The sequence below is a fragment of the Manacus vitellinus genome, unplaced genomic scaffold (genome assembly GCF_001715985.3).
Source record: "Manacus vitellinus isolate BGI_N305 unplaced genomic scaffold, ASM171598v3 scaffold_17_pilon, whole genome shotgun sequence".
In the NCBI taxonomy this organism is placed as follows: domain Eukaryota; kingdom Metazoa; phylum Chordata; class Aves; order Passeriformes; family Pipridae; genus Manacus; species Manacus vitellinus.
Window position 1 is genome coordinate 266235 of NW_021939256.1, and position 26835 is coordinate 293069.

General features: G+C 36.2%; 1 protein-coding gene across 1 annotated transcript in view; it reads left to right on the forward strand.

Annotated features, from left to right (window-relative positions):
• Positions 1-9510: 9510 nt before the first annotated feature.
• ZNF407 (zinc finger protein 407) overlaps positions 9511-26835 on the forward strand; it is a 308108-nt gene continuing 290783 nt past the window's right edge. Inside the window, exons 1-2 of the mRNA XM_029958925.1 lie at positions 9511-14312; positions 20194-20308. Of these exons, the coding sequence (XP_029814785.1) occupies positions 9527-14312; positions 20194-20308 (4901 nt within the window). The 5' untranslated portion in view covers positions 9511-9526. The remainder of the gene's footprint in view (positions 14313-20193; positions 20309-26835) is intronic.

The following is a 26835-nucleotide window of genomic DNA, read 5'->3' on the forward strand; positions in this document are numbered from 1 at the left end:
TATTGCAGAGGGCATGGCAGCACTGTTGTGATTACTTGCATGTATTACAAAGGAAAAAATGTGTAATTTGACCTGCAGATTTTCCTCTGCATGTTAAGGGTTTACCCTCTCCATAGTTGAGATCTGTGTACAGGTGTCACCTTTTTATACTGATTTCTAATGATGGATATTAATTTCTCTTTGTTAAGAGATCCAGTAACACAACGGAGGGAAGGCTGGTCTGTTCACTTTGCTAAAGTGTGCTGGAGGACTGGCTGTGCTGGAGGGATTTGAGACAGCATGCATTATACAGAGCACTGCTGAGCGCACCCTGGTGTGAGGCAGGGGGCTGCCACCATGATTCTCCCCCATCACCCTCTGCTTTTCGTAAGCAACTGAGCTGGAAGATCAAAACAGAAAAAATGTCCGTTTTTTATGTCTTATAGGGTTGAGCTGAAACACTTCCAGTGTGATCACTTCTGTTTCATTGAAAAGAAAAACAGGGTTTGTTTCTATTTTTGAATATGTTTATGTGTCTACCAGTAATACAGTAATCTGATACAGACAGACATATAAGTGTGTATATTCTAATGAACATCTCTATTCTAATTGATAATGTCAGCTGTCATTTCTGTAGATATGCTTACCAATAGAACTTGTGACACGTTTCTGTTGGATCTGCTTTTCTCAAATGAAATGCAATTAATTCCTTGTTTGAAGTGGCCACCAGGTGTCATCAGAATGCTTTTATTTTTATTAACTTCTTTTCTTTAGAAGCATATGTACACTTTGTATTCTTTTCTGGAAACTTTGTTAACCTATCACACAAAAAATCCAAAGTCTTTATGTTACCTATTCATCGAAAAATCGAAAAAGGCACACAGCTTTCAACCAAACTTCTTAAATAAGCAGCAGATGAGGAAAACAAGATGCACAACACTGAGAAGCATGTGCCTATATACACAGATTACTACACACATTCCTTCCCCAGTAATTTAAATGGTGATAAATACAGTAAGCTAAACCATGTGGGCCAGATTTGCCTTAGTAGAATGTTATTAAAGAGCTACAGGCAAGGCAATTAACATGATTAGACAGAAAATACAAGTATTTAAGACATTTTAAATTTCCCTTTCTACTTTCTGCCATCTTCTTCCCTTGATGTCTTTTTCTACAGTTTTTGTGTCCTGACTTCACACTGAATGAATTTGATTTTGTTATTTATTAAAATTTTTTAAAATTCAATACTTATTTTATTTATCTATGAATTTTTGGTGTACTTACATTAATTAATTTAATCCTTCCTTTATTAATACCTTAATTAATACAGCTTACCTTAAATTTTTTTTTCCTTCTTTCCTGGAAGAAAAAACTTGCAGTTTCTTCCAGTTTTTACTTCTTCAGCTCAAAACAAGGGTTCTTGGTTCTCAGTGAGCAGAGAGCTGGTCATCTGTGTTGGCCTTTTCACCCTTTTCAACCTGCTCAAGCTGAGTTAGTAGACAAATGTATTCCAGGCTGTGATGGTGGAGGCCTCTTGTTGCTTTCTGTGTGATATGATAGTATTAAAGAAGGGGCCAACAAAGCCATCCTTTTTCCTCTTTTGGTTTTAGTTTTGAGCAAAGTTTGATGGAAATTTGGTAAGTCTTCACAAATATTAAGCACCAGAATAGCCTCCAAGGAAATTCATACATAAGGTATGTCTTAAAGGAAAACAGTCAGGGCGTCTAGGAGCAGGTTTCTAGGGTAAAATTTTCTGGAGTAAAAGTTAGCAAGTAGCAGCAGTTTCAACTTACTTTTATCTTTTGCTGCCAAAGTGCAGGAAGAAGTTAAGACTTCCAACATTTTTTTTTCAGGTGGCAGTGATAGTGCCTATGTATTTTCTCTGATAATTCTAGTGTGGTCCGCTGCATGTGGGAGGGTACTACAGCCAACAGTAGAAAGGGATTCAATTTGCATTTTACTTTTTGCTTCTCTCTAGTTTTAATTGGTGTAGTTGCATCTTTTAATTGGTGAGAATTGCATCTTGCATGAAACCATGTCATTTGGAAAATTCCCACAAACTGCAGGACTTATTACTGTATGTGAAAAATGAATATTTCTTTCCTGGGAGTTTCTTTCCTGGACCTGATGAACTCTCTAAAGTAAAGTGTTTTGAGAATACTTATAAAGTCCTTTTCATAAATAAATATCACAGTGCTATATGAATGCGGTCTTTCTTGGATCCTCAGAAGTTTGTATTGGATATTTTTATTGCTATTGTTATATGTATACCTTGCTCTGAAACAGGCAGAATTCTTTGAATTTAAAATTCAAAATAAACGGACCTTTTTAAATTTTCAAAAATTGAAAATCTGGAGGTTACTTAACAATTTTTAGGAGATACTAGTGCATATCATCTCATTCTCTGTCTTGGATATACCTGCCTATTGATTCTGACAGCGCTTGAAATGAATGTATATCCATGTCTGTCTTTTTTGACTTCCTCTTCAAAGCTGATCTAGTCAGTGGTTACTGCTGCATTTAGCAGCATTTGGCTCTTTCTGAAATGAGTGGATGACGAACTAGGGAGCCTTCCCTTTTAATATTTTTGCTTTTTTGTTTTTTGATATGAATTAAAGAATATGTTCCTTATGCCAGGAATTCACAAGAACTTCCTTTATGTTGCCAATTTCTGCCCACCAGGAAGGACTTTGAGTGGTTTGGAAGCAGAAGCAAGCAGCATGTGAGTAGTATTGCAGGGTGTGTTTCCCCATGATGCCCTTAGAGTTCTTTCTAGTGGCTCTGAGGAAATGAAGTTAATGGGTGCAGATAACTCACCATTTTCGGTGATCACACAGGTGATGACTATCAGGGGGCTTTTTATTTTGTTACTTAAACTGTTGTGGATAGATCTATGTGGAAATGTCGAACTCTTTAGTCTTGGGAGTCTGCAGCTTGTTTGGAAGTCTCCTGTGGTGATTTTGCTATCCTAGGAAAAGGAGTGGCTTTACATGGAAAGGCTTATGATGCAAAGCTCAAAGTTCCAACATTTTTGAGCTGCAAGGGAAAACAAATATTCGTAATGGATAGTATCAAATACTCCTCAGAAAATGGTGATCTTTGTTCCATTTGAGCCAACAACCATATTGTCTCCTGCATTCCATTGTTGAGGAGACTGTTAGCTTGGATTAGTCTCTCTGAGGGGAGTGAGGTAACTTTGTAAGGCCATGAGACAGATGTATGATTTGATTTAGGAAGGATGTTAGGCCCCTGAGAAGATGCTTATTTGACACAGAGGTTGTATGTTGAGATGAATTCACATTCAGTTTTGTGCAGGCTATTTAAGGAGCTTATTAAAATGATTTTGCTTCATTGTGTCTATGATTTCATTGAAAGAATTAATTGTCTGAAAAGGAGAATTTTTGCTGGAAGAAAAAAGAAACTCTGTTTTCCATATGTCACATCCTTTACAAACACTGCAGATTGGGCATTGAATACTTGGAGACAATAGTACTGTGACTGAGAAGTGCTTTGGGATTAGCATAACAAATAATAATAAAAAAAGGAAGTAGAATTTAGTACTTGTAAATGTAAAGGAAGTAGAATTTAGTACTTGTAAATGTACTCTCTTTGGGTTCTTCTGTACACATCCCTACCCCTTCCCTTGGCATGTGACCAAAAAGAGAAGTAAATAAAATTGTACTGAGCATCAAGTTAAGGAATTCTGTAGTTTATTACAGGTTTATGGATCATCACTAAATTGCTTGTCCTTTTGATCTTAATTTAAGATTACTAATTTCTAAATTTCATTTGAGGATTAGGGCAAAGCAAGTCTTACACTGAAAAGCTGAACTGCACTGTCTCCACCTTTTGGTATAGACACATCATATATTGTTTTTTTGGAGCAGCAGAAAAAAATTAGAACACTCAACTAAAGTGCTCTCTACTTCCATCACAGAAGAGCTTCTGTCCACAAATGACTGATGCTTGTGTATAGAACTGTAGCAGACACTATATCAATATACAAAAAAGCTTTGTACAAAGAATATAAAATCTGCATTGTTATCAGGTAAAAAATGGTGGTGGCAGCTCAAGAAGTGCTATTTTTTGAGGGTTTTTTTGTATTTTCTTCTTTAGAGGTAGTGAGATGGTGCTGAATTTTGACTGTGGGATATCTTTTAAATTATTTTAAATATTGAAACAAAAGCTCCATGATTCTGATGATTTGGAAATCCCAAGGGATGAAAGAGGAGGATCTTTAGCTATATTGGTTTATGTGACATAGCCAAATTACTGTGTATTATATACTTGCAATTTAAGAATGTGTGTCTCCTAATATATTCGGTTAAGATTTGGATATTTGGACTATGAAATGTAATATACGTAACATAAACATTTTGCTTTTGAAGATCTTAAAAACATGTTTCACTTCTTTCAGATATTTAGAATCTTACTGACGAAATGCATTATGTTATAGCGCCTATTTCCAGTAGAATTACTGAGCTCAGCTTTTTCTGCACAAAAATTTTTAGGTCACAACAGGTTTCTTTCCGAAACTCAGGAACAGCAATGTGCTGCAAAGAACCTTAAAATGCATTAGGTAATGTATGACTGTCTCCAAGCAGAAGAATTTGTTAACCTGAAGCTAATGTGGCAAATTAATTTTTGGTCATATCTTTTAAGAATCTGTTCAGCTATACTTGATTTATATGAACATTAACAAAAGATTTATGTTACAAGAAGTCAACCCACTTTTGAGTTAGAACAGCTTCATTTTGAACATCAAATACCATGTTAAAGAGAGCGCTGTTTGACAGAACTGGCTTTTAAACTATGGAAATACTGAAGATTTGGCTGCTGTCTGCTTAGCTTGGGTTTGATCCTTTGCTCTGGTCTTCTGCTGTGTTGTACCTAGCAATACCATCAACAAGTACTTGTTACTTGTAAAAATGTAACCAGATGATGCTTTAGAAGATGAGAGCTTGCATCTTGCATTGTTTTTAGTCTTGCTGGTCCATGAATAAGGCAGTTCAAGAGCTATTCTTCCCTACTCCTACTGCTGTACAAGTCTGCCAGCATTACATTGCTATGAAAAGGCTTACTCAGTCATCCTAATACGGAGGAGTTAGACTTAAGCATGTGCTTAAACTGCTGTGGCTGCAGGGGGTTACTTGTTACATCTAGAGTGTTTTCTAGATGCTTTGGGATTAGCATAACAAATCTCTAATGTTCTTAGATTAATCTAATGAAATTCCAGATGCTGGTTCTTCACTTGTGATGATGATCCCTGTGCCAGACTCATGTTTGATCCAACATTAATTTTGTTAAAAAAACCCATTTAACTATATATCGGTCACTGCGACTGTGCAGATTTGAGTGCTGTTGATGCCTTCTGTACTGCATTGGTTCCTCTATATTATACCATTGTATATATATAATACCAACTGCAGGCTAGCCCTTAATTAGTGTGGTGGCTTTGATGAGAGCAGAGGTGAATTGGCTTAGGCAAGCAGAGGATTAGGACCACCCAGATTTATGACCACTTTATTCTTTGCCATTGTCCTCCTGCTACCACGACCCGAGGGGAGAGGAAAAGGATCGGGCACTGCAAGGAGGGTTCAGGACACAGTAGAAGTCTCGTGGAGCAATGCCAAACTTTATTGGAGAAACAGTAACTTATAAAGGGTAGGTTTAGGGGTGGAGCTTGGGCTAGGGAGGAGCGTAGGATTGACAACTAGGGAAATATGATGATTGGGCAGCTAGGTAAGGAAGGGAGGAGTTCGGGAATCTCCGGGGGAAAGGACCAATGGGAGCTACCTCTGCACTGCACCAAACTCCAACCAATGGCAGGCAGAGGAGCGGGAAAGCAGGGAAAAAGGCGGGAAAACTGTGAGGGAAGGAAGAAGACAATATGGAGGATGATTTTTCAAAAACAACAACTGGGGTACACACAACCATATAACAGCATAACAACAAACTGGGGAAAACTGGGGAGAACAAGAAAACTGTCCAATCCATAATAGTGTCAAATCCGGTGTCCAAATAAAGTCCAGTGAATAAATAAAGTCCAGTGAACAAATAAAGTCCAGTGAAGTAGAGTCTTATTCGGTGTAAAAGGTGTCACTCAGGGCTATAAATCTTTCTCCAGGCTTGAAATTCGTCCCACTCTGCCCTGCGTTCCCCAACATCCTGCCTTGTGGCAAATCTGGGAAGAGGCTTTTGGGAGAGAAGCAGAGGAAGGCTCCTTTTGCCTACAGCAGGCTTGTGGTATGTTGAATGCGTTTTCAAGTAGTGATAATCGTTCATGCAATAAATCTATGCAGGAAGGAGCCCACAGCTTCCTTTGAGTGTGAGGCACAACTCTGCCATCAAAGAAGCTGAAGTGTGTGCTACTGAAATTGTGTTAGAGGCACAGCAGTGTTAACTAAGCAAAGATTGTAGCAGGAGACATGGTTCAGTGCTGTGGTCTAGATCTTGTGTGAGATGTGGAGAACTGACCAGAGCTCAGCAAATTGCTGACTATGGTACAGCAAAAGTAGTGACGGTAGCCATTAAGTGTCTATCTCAGATGTACTCTTGTCCTAAAGGCAACTTTAAGAGAGAGCTAATAGAAATTGAAGGCTATTTAATTCCGTAAATTAATTAATATAGGGGTAATTTTAGAGAAACAGCAGCAACCATTGTTGTTTTCTTTCATAGAGAATTCTTTCTGGATTATGGTTTCTTGCAGGTGCAGGCTCCCACACCGTGATATTATGACACACATTATATGGAGGTGGGACAGAGGCAAATCTAACTCTGGGAAGCGTGTGTGGAAACTCAGATGTGAGGTAGCAATGAGATTGGTAAAGGTGTATTATTAATTGTTGCCACACCTAGCCTCCTGTGCAGCTGAGGAGCCTTGATAATGCCTACTAGTTGTGGGGGTAGATGTGAGAGAATTGACTTAATTTAGAAATACTGCCTATAAATGGAACAGAGTCCATCCATGGTCTGCCTGCTAGGAGTTTGTCATGAAATGAAGGCAGAGATAATTGCCTCCATTTACTGCTGACTTGGAGAATTGGGAGAATTAGGCAAGAAGTCTGGGGTGTAAGGCTCCTTAGCATATTTGTTTTGCATATATGACTATTTTAATTTCATGCTGAAGTTATTGGCAGCACCTATGAGATTTATGGTTTGCGTTTTTCACTTGTCTAGCAACTAGTTTGTAGTTCTGACTACAAATGGTTTACAAAGATAAATTAGAGGAAATATATATTTTTTTTCCTGAGCACTTGAAAAATCCATAATTGATGCAATACAGTTGAGTGGAAGACAGACTGGACACCAGAACTGGGATTGTGATCTGAGCACAGAGCAGGATGAACTTCTACTGAAGAGTTTGTGAAAAAATGCCAAGAAACCAGGCTAAACCTGCAGAGACTGTATGCAGATATTCAACCATGTTTCTTAGATGTGTGAGTGGCTGGTGGAGGTGAGCTGAATTTGCATGGGAGTGGCAGAAAAGGCCACACTTTTGTTGATGGAGAAACCTCTGATTATCCTGATACAAGCTTTGATAGTGGAAATGTTCAACATCAGTATTAGTTCACTGCTGGACAAGTTTTCTGATAAATCTTATGGTCTTAGAGGAAAGTATCTTATAAAGAAGATGGAGGATTGGTTTGAGATTGCAAATTGTCATGTATAGCAAAAAAACCCCTGCTGTTCTTCCCCAGGCCATGCAAGAGAAGAGTAGTCAGGTCTCAGTGGTGGGGTGGGAACCTGCAGTGGAGGTGCAGCGAGGGAAGGGACCCACGGCTGCTGTGTGCAAACATTTAAGCAAGAACTGGTGGCACTGATCACTGAAGTAACTTGATATTTTGCAAGTTATATAAATAAACCCGTACTGCAGTTAAACAACATAATTTTAATCCAGTCTTTTTTTCTGTATCCCAAACAGTGCTCATAAACCTTTTTGGGGTAAGCTTGCACTTCAGAGGCTTCTCTGGTCCTGCTATTAATTGCTGTAGCGTTTTTTAACATACAATATGCTGGCTGAGCTGAGAATATAGATCTGACTGTTTTAATTCTTACTAATTGTGATAGTTCCTCTCATGGTTTAGTGAACAAAGAAAAATAATAGTGTATAAGAATCAGAAAACTACAGTTAGAGGAGCAATATTGTGATCCTACAAAAGGCTATTGTGATCTGGAGGTGGTTATTCTCTTGTTATTTAGGTATAACTAGCTTGGTATGGGTTTGGTCAGTGCTTTAGCTCAATGAGCAACCTACAGTTAAAAAACTGTTCAATGTATTCGACTAATGTGCACTCAATTCCTTAGGGGCTGTCCATAAATTATTCTTAAGCAGAAAAACACTTTTTTACTTCCCTCATCCAACTAATTTGAATGTATTTTCTCAGTTTAATCCTTTCTTACTTTGTCCTCAGAATTAAGCATAATTATTTTTTTTAGCATGTACTTGAATGGGTTTTTGTACCCTACGTTATCTGTATCAACATTGCAATTACTTAATCTTGTCAGGAAGTACTTACAGTTGTGGTCATGGCCTCATTCAATGAGTAACTGAACAAAAAAACGAATACTTGGATCTGCAACAAATTGATGTTTAAATCATAGTGTAAAGCACATAGATAAACATTTAGTATTTAATCATCTGTTAAAATGAAATGCATTTTCAATTCTCAGTTGCTTCATATCAAAATGAAAAGGTAATAAATGTCAAGATTTGATTTCCCACCCCCATCCCTCTTATAAACTCTCTTGGTAGCATCAGTTTTCTAGTGGTGACATCTTTTTGGGAACAGGAAGGTCAGACTGGACAGTTGAGCCAAAGCTTTTGGTAGCTGGATTTGGATGGTTGGAGTTTGTGCTGGGTTTCAAAGGTGCTGCGCTTTTCTGCACTGCTATTTCATGACTTTTTTTTCTCCTCCTTCCTCCACAGTTGGGAAATGAAATTTTTCAAGGTATTTTAGGAATGATGGGATGATATTTGGGGCATAATCTTTTAGAATATGGCTCTATTTGTGTTTTCCCTCTTCAGCAGGTAATCTAAGCCAAGGAAGAAAAGCAAGCTGCATACTTACAATGTTTAACATTTATGTTAACTTTATTTTGTCGTTGTTGCATAATTATTATAAGTCATGATTATTTCAAGCTTTTAAATTTGGGAACCTGCATTTCTAGTTCAGGAACAGTTAAACATTCCATGACCAGTTCCCTGAAAGCTTTTAATATTTTGTGCCCTAAATATGCTTCCAGAAACAAGGTCAGGCCCAAGTTTAAGTATGTAGTAGACTACTTGATTACACAAAAACTACTGCATCTGGTGCTTGCTCACATGGTGCTCATCACAGTGAGAGCCCTGTAAGCAAGTGCCTAGAAGGTGGTTTAGATACCATGCTGAAAATGTAGCCTCATATCTCTCATTGTATTTTTCTGCCATGATTTTAATTTTCTATACTGCAGGAGTCTTTTTAACTTTTGATTGTGCATAAAAGACTAATAATAACTATTTTGTTTTGTAGGTACAAAGCCAAATGATCTACAATTGATAATATCAATGTTAAGGATGGATGAGGAGGAAAATAAGAAGAGAGATGATGTTGATGAGAATTTACAAGTTGAGTTGACAGAAGAATCCTCCAGAAATACATCAGGAGAAAATGCTGGATGTGACTCTTCATCTCAGCAGAAAACAAGGCTTCTACCAGATGAAGTGTTCGGGGACCTTGAAAAGAAAGGAAAAGAGAATGGCACAAACAAAAGAGCGCTGTCAGGATCACCAAGCCTGGATGTTGTTGAAGCAGACAAGCCTGAAAATGTCTCCAGAAAAAGAAAGCAGAGTTCTTCAGAAGACATGAAAGATAGTGGAAGGAAATTACAAAAAGTTTTAGCTGGAGAAGCAGATAGTATGATAGCTGGAGCTGTAAAGAAGGAAGGAGTCACCAGTTGTCCGAGTAGTGACATATTTAATTCAGATATCCTGTGCCTACATTACGATTTCAGATGTGCTGATGATGATTCCATTCACAAGGAAAATAAACATTCGCAAGAGGTATCAGCTACTGTTCCTGATAAGTTTTCTTCAGAAGAAGAAATCAGTGGTGTCTGTACAGTTGGAAACATAGAGAAAGATCTTAAAGGCAAAATAAGTGATGAAGGTTTACCTTCCTCCTCTGATATGGAAAAACATAAACATTTAGAAAGCCTCCCTAAACCATCAAAAGAGCAAATATGCCCTCATGGCAGTTGCATAGATGAATGTGGTTCAGTGCATATGCATGTTAAGCAACATGAGAAATCCAAGATCTTTTGCTGTGAACTTTGTGGTTTTCAGAGTGCTGAAGAGAGTCTCCTGAATTCTCATTTCCTTGGCAAGACTCATCTTCGACGCCAAAATCTTGCTGCACGGGGAGGTTTTGTACAGATATTGACGAAAAAATCCTTTAAAAACCAACAGTCTACTGCAACCAAAGACAGGAAAGTCAGAGCAAAACTTGGGACCAATAAATTACAGACAAGAACTGCTGATGCAAAAGAATTAAGTGTTTGCACTACACTGAAAGACTCAAAAGTAAGCTTGCCTAAACAAAATGATGGCAGTGAACTTGTTGAAACGATACCATCTTCAAATACTCCCACTGAAAAAACAGATACTATGACAGAAGAAACATTGCTTTCTTCTGGTATACGAGGAAATGATGAAGTTCATACTGAAAAACTAGAAATACCGGGACCATCAGAAAATATCTTGCAGAAAACAGAATTTCCTCTAACTACCAAAAAGCTACTTAACAGTTTATACAGGACAAGGAGATTTAATAGACTGAAACATAAAAGAAATGTTTTCCTGTTAAGGTCTTCATTTGGACAGAGTAGGTCTTTCAGATTAAAAAGGCAGGTTAAAAGAAGGTACAGCTTGTTGGATAATAGTAAGAGAGACAAGTCTGAAACTCAGAGAGTACACATACAGCATATTTCCAGCACACAGCTTAAACCTGGTGATTCGAGCCCTATGTCACATACAGAATTAGAAACTGATGCTAAAAGTAATTGCAATGCTACTGCAGAAATTCAAGATCTTACTGAAGATAAGCCAAATACCCTTTCTTCTAGCACTGCAGGTGCTAAAGATTCTGATGTTAAACTTACTGCTGATCATGGTACTCTTCATACTTGTATGGATTGTGGTCATGTTTTTCAGAACAGAGGAAGTTTGGAAACTCATGTTGCGAAGCTTCATACAAAAAGGGTCCAGTTTCATTGTCAGATGTGTAGCTATTCATCTGGAGTCAGGGAAGACATGAAGCAGCACTGTCAGGACAGTAAACACCAGATGGGTGATTGTAGCTTTAATTGTGAGCTCTGTTCATTTAGCACCTTGAATGTGATGAACCTTCAAAGCCATATGAGTGAAGTGCATAATATGTCCCATAGTTGTCCAACTTGCATTCTTTTTTTTCAATTGGAAGAAGAGCTGATAAATCATCAAAAAAATGAGAAACACAATGGTTCATTATTTCAGCAAGCTACTCCATTGAGTAACAGTGATCAGACCTTGCAAGCGGTAACTTACACTGACTCAGTATCAAACAATAGCCAAAGACTTGCGAGTGAAATGGAAGTATCAATGCAAGCAAAAACTCCAGACTCTTCCTTCGTAAGTCATAGAAATGAACTAAAGCATTCTGTTCTGAATAAAACCCAATTTCAATGTAAAAAGTGTTTTTATAAGACAAGATCTTCCACAGTTCTTACAAGGCACATAAAACTCCGACATGCACAAGAATATCACTTCCTTTGCAAAGCATGTAATCTTTACTCACTGAGTAAGGAAGGAATGGAGAAGCATATCAAAAGAAGCAAGCATCTTGAAAATGCCAGGAAAAACAACATTGGACTACGTTTTGAAGAATGTATTGTAAAGGTTTGTGTTGGTGTTGGCGGTATTAAACCAGTGGTGGATACTTCTGTTTCTGGGAGCGGAAATACTCAGTTAGATAAAGAAATTATACATGTTTCATCCTCTTCTGTAGAAACCATATCAAGAAATAAGGAAGTTGTTCCACTTGATCAAAGCATTGGTGAAAACGAATTGGTTTTAGCTAATGCACCCAAAAGAGGAAAACTGAAAGGCACTATTTCTAGGACCTGTACCCATTGTGGTCTCTTGGCCTCCAGTGTTACTAATTTGACTGTTCACATCAGGCGAAAGCACAGTCATCAGTACAGCTATTTGTGTAAGGTTTGCAATTATTACACTGTAACCAAAGGAGATATGGAACGCCACTGTGCAACCAAAAAACACAAAAGTCGTGTTGAAATAGAAGGATGTGGAAAACAGAACTCGGAGATCATTGTTAGCCCTGAGGGAGGTAATTTTGAATCCATGATCAAGAAGGTTAACAGCCCCATGACTGCCTTGTATGAACATGCTGAGGATGGTGGCCAGTCACCAGATTTGGAAAATTCTGTCTTAGACAATCAGGAAGTTGAGCGAGGAGATACTGAGCTAAAAGTTATAAATGCCAGTAGGCTGCCAGATTTGCAGCCTGCTATCAATCCATTAAATATAAACCAAGGTGTACCTCTGGAACCAGCGAGGGTTGCTCAAGATGGTGACCCAAGATTCCAGCGAAGAGCAATGGGTGCAAATGACAACAAGTGTGTACACTGCAACTTCATTGCTCATTCTGCTGCTTCTTTAGAGCTGCATGTGAAGCGAAAGCATACAAAACAATTTGAATACTACTGCATGGCTTGTGACTACTATGCTGTTACTCGCAGAGAGATGATTAGGCACGCGGCAACAGAGAAACATAAAATTAGAAGAGAATCTTATGTTTATTCTTCTTCTGGGGAGGAAGCAAATACAGCAAATATTGCTAAAGAAGGCACTGCTTTGCCTCAAGAGGAGCACCATCACAGCACAGGAGAATCGAAAACTGTTTCAGGTGAAACAGAATGTGCCAATGATGCAGCACGAGGTGATCATATGAGTAAAAGCTTGACTGAGTGTACTGTCTTAGATGAAAATACATCTCCAGGAACCCCTAAAGATGTCAGTTCCCAAAATGCAGTAGGAGATGAACTTGATGAGGAGTCTAAAAATGGAGGAGAAAATCTTTTTTGTGAAGGATTCCAGCAAACACCTCAGAAAGATAAAGTTGCTGCACTTTCCAAGGAAGTATCAGTTCAAGAAACAGGTACTTGTGAGGTGCAGAAAAGGAAGCATGGCCAGGAGCTGCTTAACTCAGATGATGATTGCACTGCAGAAAATCAAAATAGATCAAGCAACACAAACTTGAATTCAGGAAAAGGCGAGGAAAGCTTGGAAGAAAATAGTGAAAACCCCGAAGTAGAGTGTAGAAACAAAGACAGTCTCAAAATAAAATCACTGAAGAAAAATAACCCACTTGTGCTAAGTCTTCCAGAAACAAGTAGTGCAGTAGAGCAATCAAATTTTTCTGGAAACATTGGAGAAATGGTACAAAATATACATAGTTTAGATGGTGACAGAAGTTTCAGAGAGGATCCTACTGGGGAGGAGGAAGAAGCCCTTATGGAAGCACAACATGAAGCTGAAGTAACTATAAATAACAATGTTTGGGAGGCAGATGGCTCAACAGCTGAAGGCATGCAAGAAAGTAGTAATGAGCCTTTAGGAACAATTATCAGTGGTGATGATAAAGGAAAGGCAACACAAAATTTTGGCAAGTTTGATTCTTCTATAGTAAGGTTAAAAAGTCATCAGGATGGGGAGGCCACTGACCAGTCTGCAGAAGGACAGGTGCTGGGTGCAGTGAAAGCTAATGAGCTCACCATGAAAGCAGACACTTCACCAAGTGGTGGGAAAAAGAAGAAGTCAGAAGGAATTTCCCTTGGGGAATCGACACGTATTCGCTGTGATGACTGTGGTTTTCTAGCAGATGGTTTGAGCGGACTGAATGTTCACATAGCCATGAAACATCCTTCAAAGGAAAAACATTTTCATTGCTTACTCTGCGGAAAATCATTTTACACAGAGAGCAACCTTCACCAGCACTTGGCCAGTGCTGGGCACTTGCGAAATGAGCAGGCGAGTGTGGAGGAGCTGCCTGAAGGCGGCGCAACCTTTAAGTGTTTGAAGTGCACGGAGCCCTTCGATTCGGAGCAGAGCTTGTTTCTCCACATCAAAGAGCAACATGAAGAGCTACTGCGCGAAGTGAATAAATACATTGTGGAAGACACTGAGCAAATAAACAGGGAGAGGGAAGAGAACCAAGGCAATGTCTGCAAGTATTGTGGGAAGATGTGTAGAAGTAGCAATTCCATGGCCTTCCTAGCTCACATCCGTACCCATACAGGTATGGAATACTCTCTTTGCAAGTGGTCTCTTTCAAAGAGAGTGACTTATGCCATTGTTCTTTTTCTGCTTGTTAATTTCTTTAACATTTCTTATGAACTGGCATTTGTATTGCCTGATGAGCCCCTGATGAAATTCAAAATTACCTAAAGGGGTATGAAAATACAGTAATCAAAGGGCAGAAAATGTAAGAACATTTTAAGTGCAGTCACCCTTCTGCTTTTTGTTCCATATAGAGAGATTTTCTTCCTTTTAATCTAAATTGTAACCAGTGAGTGGTTCTTAAATTTATATAATGACGTGGTGATGCTTGAGAGAACAATTAGTTGGTCTTTCTAATTTTCTCTTCCTTGCACTTGTTTAATGTCCAAATTGTTTATTTAATTTCAATTCAATGAAACTTTCAGCATTACATAATGTTTCAGGATAGACATTTAATATTACATCATTCCTAAATAAATACCAATAAGATACAACAAGAGGTTTTTGTAGAAATGAGTTATAGGGATTGGAACTGGTCAGCCTTTTTGGAAGGTGGTGTGCAGTGCTGATGTGATGCACAGGGACATAGCATCTGATTTAGTTTCTGTGCTGATCACACTTTCAATTCATTTTTATGTTTAATTTTAAGTGGAAAATTTAAAAACATTTCTGCAGAAAAATGCATAAGCTGCAGTTCTAAATTTATGTAAAAATTCACTGCGATGTTTCTATAAACCTGCCATACATTCTTTATTTTAAATAGACAGCTTTTCTAAATCACTGAGCTCTGCTTAGACAAGTGGTGTCTCCATGGTTGAATTTATGAGTGGATTTGAATAATAAATTCACATTTCAATGAACATATTTTCATTAAAACTGTAAGGTTTATTTTACTGTACTTTTAAATAATGGCTTATTATGGAAGCTATAGTTTAAATTCATGCAGTATTTGAAACTTAGTGCATGGTTACAAGGAAGAGAACAAAAAGGTATGAGAAAAGAAACATAAAAGAATGGTAATTCCTGACATAATCCTAAAATAGTTTTGTAAGGTTTTTTTATGAAAAGGCGAGGGCGTGACTGGACAACAAATCCTTAAATTAATCTTGGGGAACATGGACATTGTATTTCAAACCTTTCAAAGTATTTTACTATAACTGCAGTATACATGTATACCAATAACTCACATACTTAATACTTTCAGCATTACTTCTGTCCTGTCAATAACGTAGTTATCTGTATTGCTTCAGCTAATATCCAACTTTGAATGCGGTGTTAAGTCTTTAGAAGGATGCTTGTGTTCACATGGTCAGAACAGCTGTATAAGCCCTTAATATGCCCTCTTACGGCAGATAAAACTGAATAAAACTAAGGGGGAGGATGCTAATGGAGCTCTCTTTAGAATTCTTTATGCAACTGTCTGGTCAAGACATGTTGCTTATAATTGATGTGTCCATTACTTGAATTCTCTTGTAATTATAGTCAATAAGTCTTGTAAATGTGTTAAAGCTCACTAAAAGCATACAAATTCAAGAACAGAGTAAGGCTAATAATTTAAAATAATCAATGTAGGCATTTCAGCACTTAATTTCCCTTGTGTGTTGATAGCTGATCATTCTTAATCCATTAAGATTTATTTAGTCGTTTACAATGCAAAATAGGTTTGCACTGGTCACTTGTGCCATTTGAAAATGTCCACCAGGTTAAGTGCAGAATGTAGTCCATTAGTCTTCCTTGACTGTATGTATTAATTGCATTTAAAATCAAGTTAATGTGGATGTGAAAGTGAGGTAACTATCAATATATGACAAAGCAACCCTACTTACATAAGTTACATCATTGATTGTAACATTAAGTAAAAGTTAGTGTACTTTTTAACATCTTGTGTGTAGGACTTATCATGGAGTATATTTTTATTGTGCTTTCGGATAGCACTAAACATGCAAAGCAGTAAAAGAATACGTTTAATTTTGCAAGTCACTTTTTGGTGGTGTGTGCAGAGGTATAGAAGGGTTACAGAATCGAGTTTTATCTGCCCTCTCTCACTGCACCCTTAAATGAAATGCTTTTCTTATTCTTTGCTTATTCACATAAATAGTAATGCGGAGATTTTTATTAATAGTTAATGGGAAGAAGTCTTTCTCTTCTAATACATATTTTCGTATTTGTGGTTTTCTTTGTGTCTTATAGAACCCTTTCTTCCAATCTGTATCACAATGGATGCAGTTTAATAAGAAACAAATATTTTTAGGTTATTGGGAGTGGTGGCAGAGGGAAATGACCTACTCCACCAACTGTATATACACTGACTTGTAACATTGGTGAGGCAAATTGCAGTATTTCCAGTTTCTCATCTGTTCAAGGGTAACAACAGGTACATAATAGGAGCATGGCTGCACATTTTCCCATTTATTTTTCTGATTATGTGCTTTTAAAAAGATCTTTCTTCAGCATCTGGATGTGTATAAATATGTTTATACATGTGTGTATGTGTGTGTAACCATACCCAACTCCTTGCCTTTTTTTTAAATTGAGTAATTAGTGATGGTTTGGGTTGGTAGGGGGAAGGGAAGGGAAAGTTTTACAAAGATATAACTAATGATTTCCATTAATAGAAAAATAATGTTTCAAAATACCATTTAATAATGTAGGAGATTTTCGCATTGCAAATGAAAGGAAAGCTTTACTAGAGAGGACATAACAAATAAGTCCATCAAATGTTGACAAGTGAAAATGAGGAAGTGTAAAGAAGAATAAAAGGAGTAGTAGAGGTGGAAGACTTTTTAGTTCGCAATTGATGGAGGTCCCATAAACTTAATTAACAATCAACATCTGAGGAAAAATCACCTGCAACCACATCATCTTTGTTTCTTTTCTTGTCAGATTTCTCCGTTAATGTCAGTTTTGTCCAATGTAAGTGTGGTATCTTACTCCCTTGTCCTAAACATAGGAGGAAATGGTACGATGATATTTCATGTGGCTCTGCCCGCTTTGTATTGGGCCTGAGCTAGGAACACGGCTGTGCCTGCAGGTGCAATGATGTTGCCTTTGCCTGGCTTAAAGCTGAGACAGTGATTTCTTTTTTACAGCTTTGGGTCTGTATTGTCCTAATGTAAAGTGAGGACTATGAACTCGAGTCTTTTGTTATAAAACAGTAGCATGGTTTGTGTCTGCCTGATTAGAACTCTTAAATTTAGTCTTATTTTCAGTTTGGTGTGGTGGTGGTTTATTGTTTTTTCTTTTTTGTTGCTGTTATGTTTTTGTTTTGTTTTGTTTGTTGTTGGTTGGTTGGTTTGGTTTTCCCCTAATTCTCTTGTTAAGAGTATTATTGTTTACTGCTACCATCAGAAAATGTACACTTGTTTTCCATGCCATAACTTGTGGGTAAAGTAATCTTGGTTTTGTTTGGTTTTGGGGGTTTTTTTAAGTAATTTGGTTGAAAAGATGCTATATTGAAAGTATTTTTATCATTTTTCTGAGAACTAAAAGCTAAGTGCAAATCTAATATATGACATTAACAGCATAAGAGAACTATTAAAGTTTGTGATAAATATGGCTAAGTAATGGTTTATTGCTTCAACATTGTTTCAGATAGCTTTATGGCAAATACAGATTTTATTTTTTCCCTGTTAGTTTAACTCTTAGTCTACTGTCTTCATTTTTAATATAAAATTTTGGGTTGCTCCACTCAAGAACATACTGGAACAAATTTGGCACCAGCAACCTAAAAGGGAGATATGCTGCTTTTATTTTAGGTGATAAGTACTGACAAGCTTGCCTGCACTTGAATTTTCATGGAGTTTAAACGGAGACGTTAACGGATATTCAGCTCTGGATCTGAGGAAAAAAAATCAAAAACATTCAAGGCCTCAGTGGTTTTTGGATGAGAGCAGTCAACAGAATAATACATTTCTGTATTGTCAGCACACCATAGCCACAATTGGTCTTAACTCAAGTCCTACACAAAGGAGTCATGTAAATGGAAAACAGCAAAGGTCTTGCATGGAAGCCCTGTGGGACACCTGCAGTAACAGAATGAGGAACAAATTTACAATTTAATCAGTAGGAGAGAAACTAAGGGAACATAGGATTGAATCCACATGGTATTTGAATTCTATGAGAAAAAGAGCAGTATAAACACCAATGGATTTAAAAAAATCCTCTCCAACTGTGGTCTTGATGTTATTAATTGTGCAATTAAAGATCATAAGTTAAAACGTCAACTTTTAATATTATTTTAATGCAAAGATAGTTTTCTTTATTTGCAGGGATATCTTTGTAGAATGCAGTGTTGATTTGAAATGTCACCAAATTAATGATTAATTTAGTTTTATCAGGATCATTTAAATAAACTGGGGTTTTTTAGAGTGATGGATAGAATGTGATTGCTGTGAGCTGCAGTCTAAACCTGCTTTTGACATTTAAACATATAAAGCTGACTAGATATAACCATTGAGGTGCTAAATATATTTTACATCTACTTCCAACAGTAGAAATGGAAGTATTAAGAGATCTGGCTTCATTGTCATTGAACTGTGAAATATTCAACCTTGTCTGCCAGTGCTTAGTACTGTTGACTTTTTTATTTCAGTTAGAAGATTAAAATTAAATGCTTCATTTTTCGTTAGCTTTTGGGAATTAAATTGAAATTTAAGACTCTAAAAATTTTTACTAAGATCCTCAATTTCACCCGTGCATTCTTGGAGGATGTTCTGTTTTCAAGGGCAAAGCAAAAAGGGTCATCGATCAAGTATGGTATAGTGCAACATTTTTCTTATCAGAACTCTTTATGTATATTTATTAAAGATCCCATATTTCATATTATGCTTAACTGTATTGGAAGAAGTACTTCACAAAACATATATTAAACATAATATGAAGACTCTGTGACCATATTGTACTTACTTTTAACTGCAATTCCATGATTTTGATTTACTGATTTAAGGATTTAGTGGTCAGAAAATTGTGAAGTGCTACTAGAATAGTGTTGCTGCATAATAACATGGAGACTGGCATGTGCCCAGTTTAACTATGTCAGTAAAAAAATAGTTTTTCCATCTTGAGAGAGGATCACTGTTAATTAAGATAGACAAATAATTTGATTTTTTTCTGAACTGATGGGATATGAGAAATAGGCTGATACTTCTTCCTTGGAGAAATAATTTCAGAGTTCTTTGGTTTGCAGCAGACATTTAGTATTAAAGTTTGTTCTTGAAATAAATAATAGCCAAAATGTCAATACTTCTGTTTTGCAGAATAATCGTAAATTCTTGACCATAAAACAGTCATAAAGGCATAATATTTTATCCACTGTATATTCATACATTGCATGCCATTACAATAGCTAGGTGATGAATCATTTTCTGTGTGTGACAGAACAAATCTGAAATACCAATGCTAATGTGAAATCTATTCAAAGTCAGAAGACTTGTAAAATTACTTTGCTTTAAAAATATTTGCTTAAAAAACAAGTACATTTTGCAGTTTACACTGATACCAAGCCTCTTTAAGACCATTACCTGGTCCCCATTTGGAAATGGGGAAAGGGGTAGAACAACTTCTGCCATCTTGTTGAAGTGTTATCTACCTACTATGTTGTCCTCATTTAAGGTATTTTGTGGGGTTTTTAAGAAAAAGAACAAATTAAAAGTTAAGAGAGTATTTTCTGTGATGTTGAACTTTAGGAAACTTGAGTGAGTAATTTATAGTGTATACTGTCTGTGTCCTGGGAGTTACAAATTTATGTACAAGATACCTTTTTTATTAGGCAAAAATCTCAAACAGGTTAAATGTGGGATAGGCTTTTTAAAAGGTTATTTTTTCTCAGGATTTTTATTTCTTTAACCGTGGGTGATATTTTATTCTAATTCGACTCATATCTTATGCTAAATTTTACTTAGGATCAAAGCCATTCAAGTGCAAGATATGCCACTTTGCAACAGCTCAGCTCGGAGATGCCAGAAACCATGTCAAGAGGCACCTTGGGATGAGGGAATACAAGTGTCATGTCTGTGGGTGAGTAAATTGAAACAGTCTCCACCATGGTTAACCAGGAGAAGAGCGCAGGATATGCATTGTTTCAGAGTTGAAAACTGTGATGTGAGCAAGAGTGGCTAAAATTATGCATGCATATCCTCCTTTCCATTGTTATGGTAAATTCCTTAAATACAGTTATGACATTCTTTTCCCACTTCTAATCCTGCACTGAAGATGAGCAATTTTATGGGCTACAAGGTCAATTTGAACCTGTAATCTGTAAATTGACTAAATTATAGGATGTTCATTCACATTGCCAGAGAGAACTGTAAATTCCATTTAAAGACATAAAAAATATATAATATAGACTTTACTGTGTGGGGTTTTTTCTTTTGCTATACTGTTATAATTTTAGTACCATTAACAGATTTCTGGACTCCATTAGGGTTTTCATTCTTTACGAAAACAAAACAGAAGACAGGTTTTTCAAACAAACGGATCTAAAATATTGCAGGCATAAGACTTAAAATAAATTGAAGTCTTTTATGTATGCTTGTGTTCCTGTTTGTTACCCAAAAAATCTTGTTTTTCTTTTTACAATCATTATTTCCTCGGAAGGATCGTTCATAATGTTTAATTGTCCTTCAAATGCGTTGCATTTAATAGGAGGCATTGAGAGTCCTTAATGCAAAACTAATTAATTTAGCAGAAATGTTTAAAAGGTTTTAAAATGCCATGGCATATATGGTACATCATAGGACATTCAAAGTTGGATTTTAATACCCTAGTTCTGATTAAAAATATATTTTAATGTTATTATGCTGAAGAAATTAACTAATATATGCATCAAATAAAAATATTTTACTCAAACCTATGTAATCTGCTATAGCGGTCTTATGGCTAATGTGTAGAGGAGCACAGGTTCAATTAGATAAAGCAGTGCACACATGAAAAGTGTGGTGTGATGTTGGGGATAATATTCAGCAAGAGAGGTTTTTTAGCCTTAGTGTACCAATCTACTGCAGGACAAAGTGAGTTACATATTTTAAAGGACAAGGGTATCTTCAGCTGAAGATGCAGATGAGTGATTTTCACTGATTCATCTCTCTGTTTTTCAAATAATTTTGCATGCAGCATTATGAGATACTTTGGATGGGTTTACTCACTTAAGAAAATTAATTGCTGACATCTTGAAACAAGAAATAAAAACGTATAAGCCCAATTCTTAAGTCCACTGTATATCCATAGTAGAATAACTTGTGCTACTCCTTATTTTGCAACCTGGGTAAAAGGAACATGGTAGGCTGGTTTATATTGTTTTAAAAATATTTATTTACTATCTCTGCTATAGGAATTGCCAAGAATTTGACATATGAGATAGTTAACAGCTGCAGATCCACAGAACTGTTTAGCTAAGCCTAAGCTCTGTTCTTTAGAAGTTGTCCACAAACTTGAATTCGTTCTTTATTCAATTCTCTTTTAACTTAAACTGAAAAATCATCATATTAGTTAACTATTTAATTGTGAGAGGAAAAGTAAAATAAATCTCAAATTAACTAATACAGTATCTTTTTTAAAACAGAGAATTAAAATTATTAGGATTTGGCACAGTGCCTTGTTTTTTCAAAAACTCATTTTATCACTTCAGGATTGACATGTCTGACAGAACCTGTCTCAGAAATTATACAACTCTCAGTTGCGATTCACAATGGTTATGCAAGAGAGAGATTAAAACATGTATGAATGATTTAAACTTTGGATTGGAATGTTAGTCACTTTCCTAAGCTGATCTCTTACTGTATGTTGCTGACATGTCATACCTGGTAGCCAAGCAGGTACTCATTTTCCATTTTTGTGTAGTATTGTATTGCTAATTTTCATCAACAACCTGAAGCTGTGCTGTTTAGGTATGGCAAAACAATGGGCTGAAGAGACATACACCACAATACCCTGTGCTCACAAAAATCTGATTTATGTCCATCTTTAAATAATCATTACATTTCACTTAATGTGCACCAAAAATGTATTTTAACAATTGTACACTAACACTGTTTTATTTGGAAAAGACATTCTTGTACTGTAGCTAACAGTCCTGAAGAATTGATCAGGATTTGAAGGAGGAATGACCAGAGCAGTTTGATCCATAGTCCATAGAATGAATATGCCATATCTATATGTGGCAGAGGAGAAACAAGTGTTAATAGCCTGTGCTGTATTTCTGCTCTTTTAATTGAAAGGACTGGGTAGTGTGTTAGTTAAAAAAATGAAGTAGCAACATAAAAAAAAAATAAAATTGCTGGGATTGGCTATCGTATTAGTGGCACTATAGAGCATTGGTACATTAACACCACTGACAATGTCAATTCATTATCATTGATGGCTAAATAATCTTAGAAATGCTCAGTGGACCTATTAGTTCCTGAACATAAGCAGCTCATGCTGCATTTCTTCATTAGCTTTAATTGCTATAAATTTTACCTTTTTAAAAATCATGCTTTAAAAGGTGAAGTGATCTTTCAGGAACATTAACTCTGTAATTTTGTCACAAACAGAAGGTCCTGCACTATGTTTTCTTTTCTACAGTAGTTAATATTCTGTCCTCTGACTTTCAGATTCATAGTAATAAGCCCTCTGCTAGTTGTGAGGATAAACTGTGTTTCAACGCAATTTTTGTGTTTTGAATCTACTTGGGCACATTTTAAAGGTGAAATGTCAGTGCAACATCATGGTGTAGTGTGGTCTCAAAATACCACTTTTCTAAAAGACAAATTATTTGGAAATTTTTATCTTACAAAAAAAGGGAAAAAGCTGTATTTTTTGTGCTGTTTCAGGAAGGGTTTGCTATATCTCAATTTTCCAAGTGATCCTCGTATTTACATGCTACAAAGTATACAATATATAATTCACTTAGTTGTTGAAAAAGGCAGTAATTTTGCTGTGTTGTTTTTTTTTTAATTGAAGTTCAGGGTTTGTTTTTCTCCAGCTGCACAGAGAAACTACATGACACAGAAATTGGACACTACTAATGTTTTAACATTTGGAATAAACTGTCTGCTACTCATTTCCTTATCACAGATGTGTGTTAATTGTTTTCTTTTCCATAACCAGGGATGTAAAATATATCCCATTATTTCAGGGGTAGTGTCCGTTTTCTGTGGGTAGCAAACTGCTGCAAGTTTGAATTGAATTTTTGAAAGTCTGGCTCTAAAATTGGCTGATAACCTGGGTTAGATGAGAAAATCTTGGTTGCCCAGCATTTAAAATTTTTGTTTCATTTCATGGTGAAATGCAGTGAAAAGGCTTATCATGCACTTTTCAAATTTTATGCCTTAGGTAGAACATGAAAAATGCATTGTTCTGCAATTGAGATTTTGAACAGAACTTACAGTCAATGTTTGATTTAAAAATGTGTGTACTATTCCTTTGCTTTTTTCTTGCCTTTGATTTCAGAATCAGAATTTTTGGGGGTGTAGTTATATAGTTATATGTTTCAAGTAAGATGGGCTGCTTCTTTCTTTTGTTTTTTTTTCTCCTTTATGACTTCTTAAAAATCGACTGAGGAAGATGGGTATAAGGTAGGTTTGGATTTTTAGGAAAATTTTCAGTATTTAAAAAATGCATATAAACATTTTTTTCCACCTTCCTACAAATTGAAAGGGCATTTGTAGCAATGTCTTTATTATGTTTATTACACATATAGTATTTCATATATAGCAGTCAAGTGTTTTAAGAACAAAACTAAGTATTTTAGACACAAAGGAATTTGGAGGGGCTTGGAAAAGGCTGGATTTTTTCTGTATTTTACTGCAGTAGTTCTTTCTTGTAGTTTTTTATTGTTGGTGGGTTTTTTTTTCCTTTGTTTTGGTCTTTTGGTGGATGGAGGTGTTAATATTTTTTTGCTTTCTGCTCCTTAGTTTTCAATTTGCTTTGAAACTCTTTTTCGCAGTTAGTTCTCAAAATGTCATATGATGTTCTGCTAAATAAGTGTTTTACTAAATTCAGTTATTTTTTAAAGCCTTCTGTAAATAAGCTTTGAGGACAGTTATTGTGTCCCAAGCATGGAAATCACTTCTGCTGCTGTTGTTAATGCTGTTGTTAAAGAGTAGTTCAGAGATTTGTAAAGTTTAGTATTTTAGTGACACTGGTTGCTTTGACAATGTCTGAAGAAAAATACTCACCCTATATTGAGCACAATGGCTAATAGATCTTTGTTCTTTATAGGTAAGGATATGCTTTGATCAGCTGCATTAAAAAAATTTGGCTGTACTCCTGTGTGCTGTGTTCTAAAATATCTTCTAGATTTTCAGATTTTTTAACTGATTACTGTTAATTGCAGGCTACTTTTAGTGAAAGCCTGCTTTTAAGATTACTTTTAGCCAGCAAAAAAGACTTATTCATAAATTTATTGGTGGGAGTAGGAAAAACATTATATTTTCAAGGATGCCTTAATGTACTGTAATGTAAATTAATTATTTATATTTGTGCAGTTTGGGAAATCTTAAATAGAAAGTTTCTACTCTAGTAAAACTATTTTTGTGTGGTATTACCTAGTTTTTTTGTGCATTAGAAGGGATCTCTGTGTAGATGATTATAATGTCACTTTCTGACCTTTGCAGCTTGAGTAATTGTAAATCATTGCTTCATAACGTGTCAGAGAATGTCTGTACTAGGGAATTAAATGGCAGAATATAATAGACCAAATTATTGCCTGTCATGTTTTCAACAACACAGTTAGTATTTGAGTTACACTTAATCATTACGTGCATTAGCAACTTCATTGGAATCCAGCTTCAGGCTGAGCATGAAATACATTACATTATTTAAACCTCTAATGGTAGAAGTCATTTATTTGTGTTGAAGTGTACAACATGCAGAGTTTCATAAAGCAAGGAACACTTGAGAGCTTAATTTATCCAAATCAAAGTCTAAATGCAGATAAACACAAGTGGCAAAAATTAGTAATTTTTATAGTCTGGAAATATTTAAAAATACATGGTTGTGGGTAATTGTAGGCAGCAGGAATAAATTAAAATCACTATTTTTAGTCACCCCTCAGAATTAAAAGTGTTTTATACCTAAATAATCAAATGCATCATGAAATTGCATTTTTGAATGAATAATTAATTACACACATCATATCTACAGATGTGTCCAAACAAAAAGTATATATTTGGTGCAGCTGTTTAGATCAGAGATAATTGCATGCAAGTTGACTGTTCCAGATACAGCTATTACTTTCTCAATCTACATTTTGCCATTTGGTCCTATCATATACTTGTGTCTACATTTACTTTAGTAAAGAAAAATGGGGTGAACCTATGTAACAGCTTTTCAAACTTGCATATGCTTTAAAAAAAATTAATACAAAAATGTTAGGAAAATACATGGAGTTAAGTAACAGATGTGTTATATTATCTTGCCAATTTTTGTTCACTTATCTATCATTTTATTAGATTTGCAAACCTGACCTTCAGTGTGAGACTGTGAGTCTCTCTTTTTGCTATTTAAGAAAACTACTTGAAGTGGAAGGAATTTACTTTTATTCAGAAAAGCTCCCAGCATCTTTAAACAACTGGTATGGATTCCAGGGCATGTTGTTCAAGACTGTCCTGGCCTGGAAGTCTGCCATGGAGTTGGCTAGAGTTAAAGCAAATGAGTGGGAGACTCCCGCACAGGCAGTAGAAGGACTCTTCTGTTTGAGACTGCTGTTACAATCGATACAAAAAAGTCAAGACCAACTTTCTGACTTAATAAAATGTGTTTTTAGCAATTTGTATGCTAAATGGGATTATAATAATGATTTAGTTGTGCTTGCTGAAGAGACAAGGTATATAAGGGACATACTCATGAGACTGTATGTTTTTATTTGAATTGGAGATGGTGATTCAGACTGATATCCCAACTGCATGCAATCCAATTCAATGCACTCCCAAATGGTAATTATCAAGATGCACAGTGGTGTGACTATGATACATGTGACATGTGTAACTACTGCTTTTACAGACATGCATTTTTAATTTGTTATTTTACTGTAGATTGCTCTGATGTGCAAGATATGTGCATTTCTGTTAGGCCATAGGCACCTCACTGAACACATCCTCTGGTCACGCAGGGAGGGTTTGAACCCTTTCTGAGAAGGCAGGCATTGTGACTAATGGGAAACAGGCTGATGGTGTGAAAACTGGTGTTTAACAGTTAGTGGTAAGGTGAGTGGCAGTCCTAAAATTCAGTATATCTACTGAAAAAATGGTTTCTGTCCTTGTCATCCATGGTCTGGAAGGATTGGGCCAAGTGTTGAGAAAGATATTGTTAAAAAATGCCATCTGTTGGCAGAAGGAGATGGCAAAAAAGTTAACTCTGTTCTGGAGACCATGAGAAGAAGGGAGCCTGGGAGTTGTCGATGTGGGTGGTTGGTACTGACAGGGACAGAGGTTTGCTTGTTTAAAATTGTGGTCGGGTTGGGCTGTTTTGTCAGTAGGCTGGAGTTGCATGGTTTGGATTTATATCCGGAGTTCAGAAGGCTTCCATTTGTTTTATTTTTTGTTTTAATCATTTGTGCATAGGAA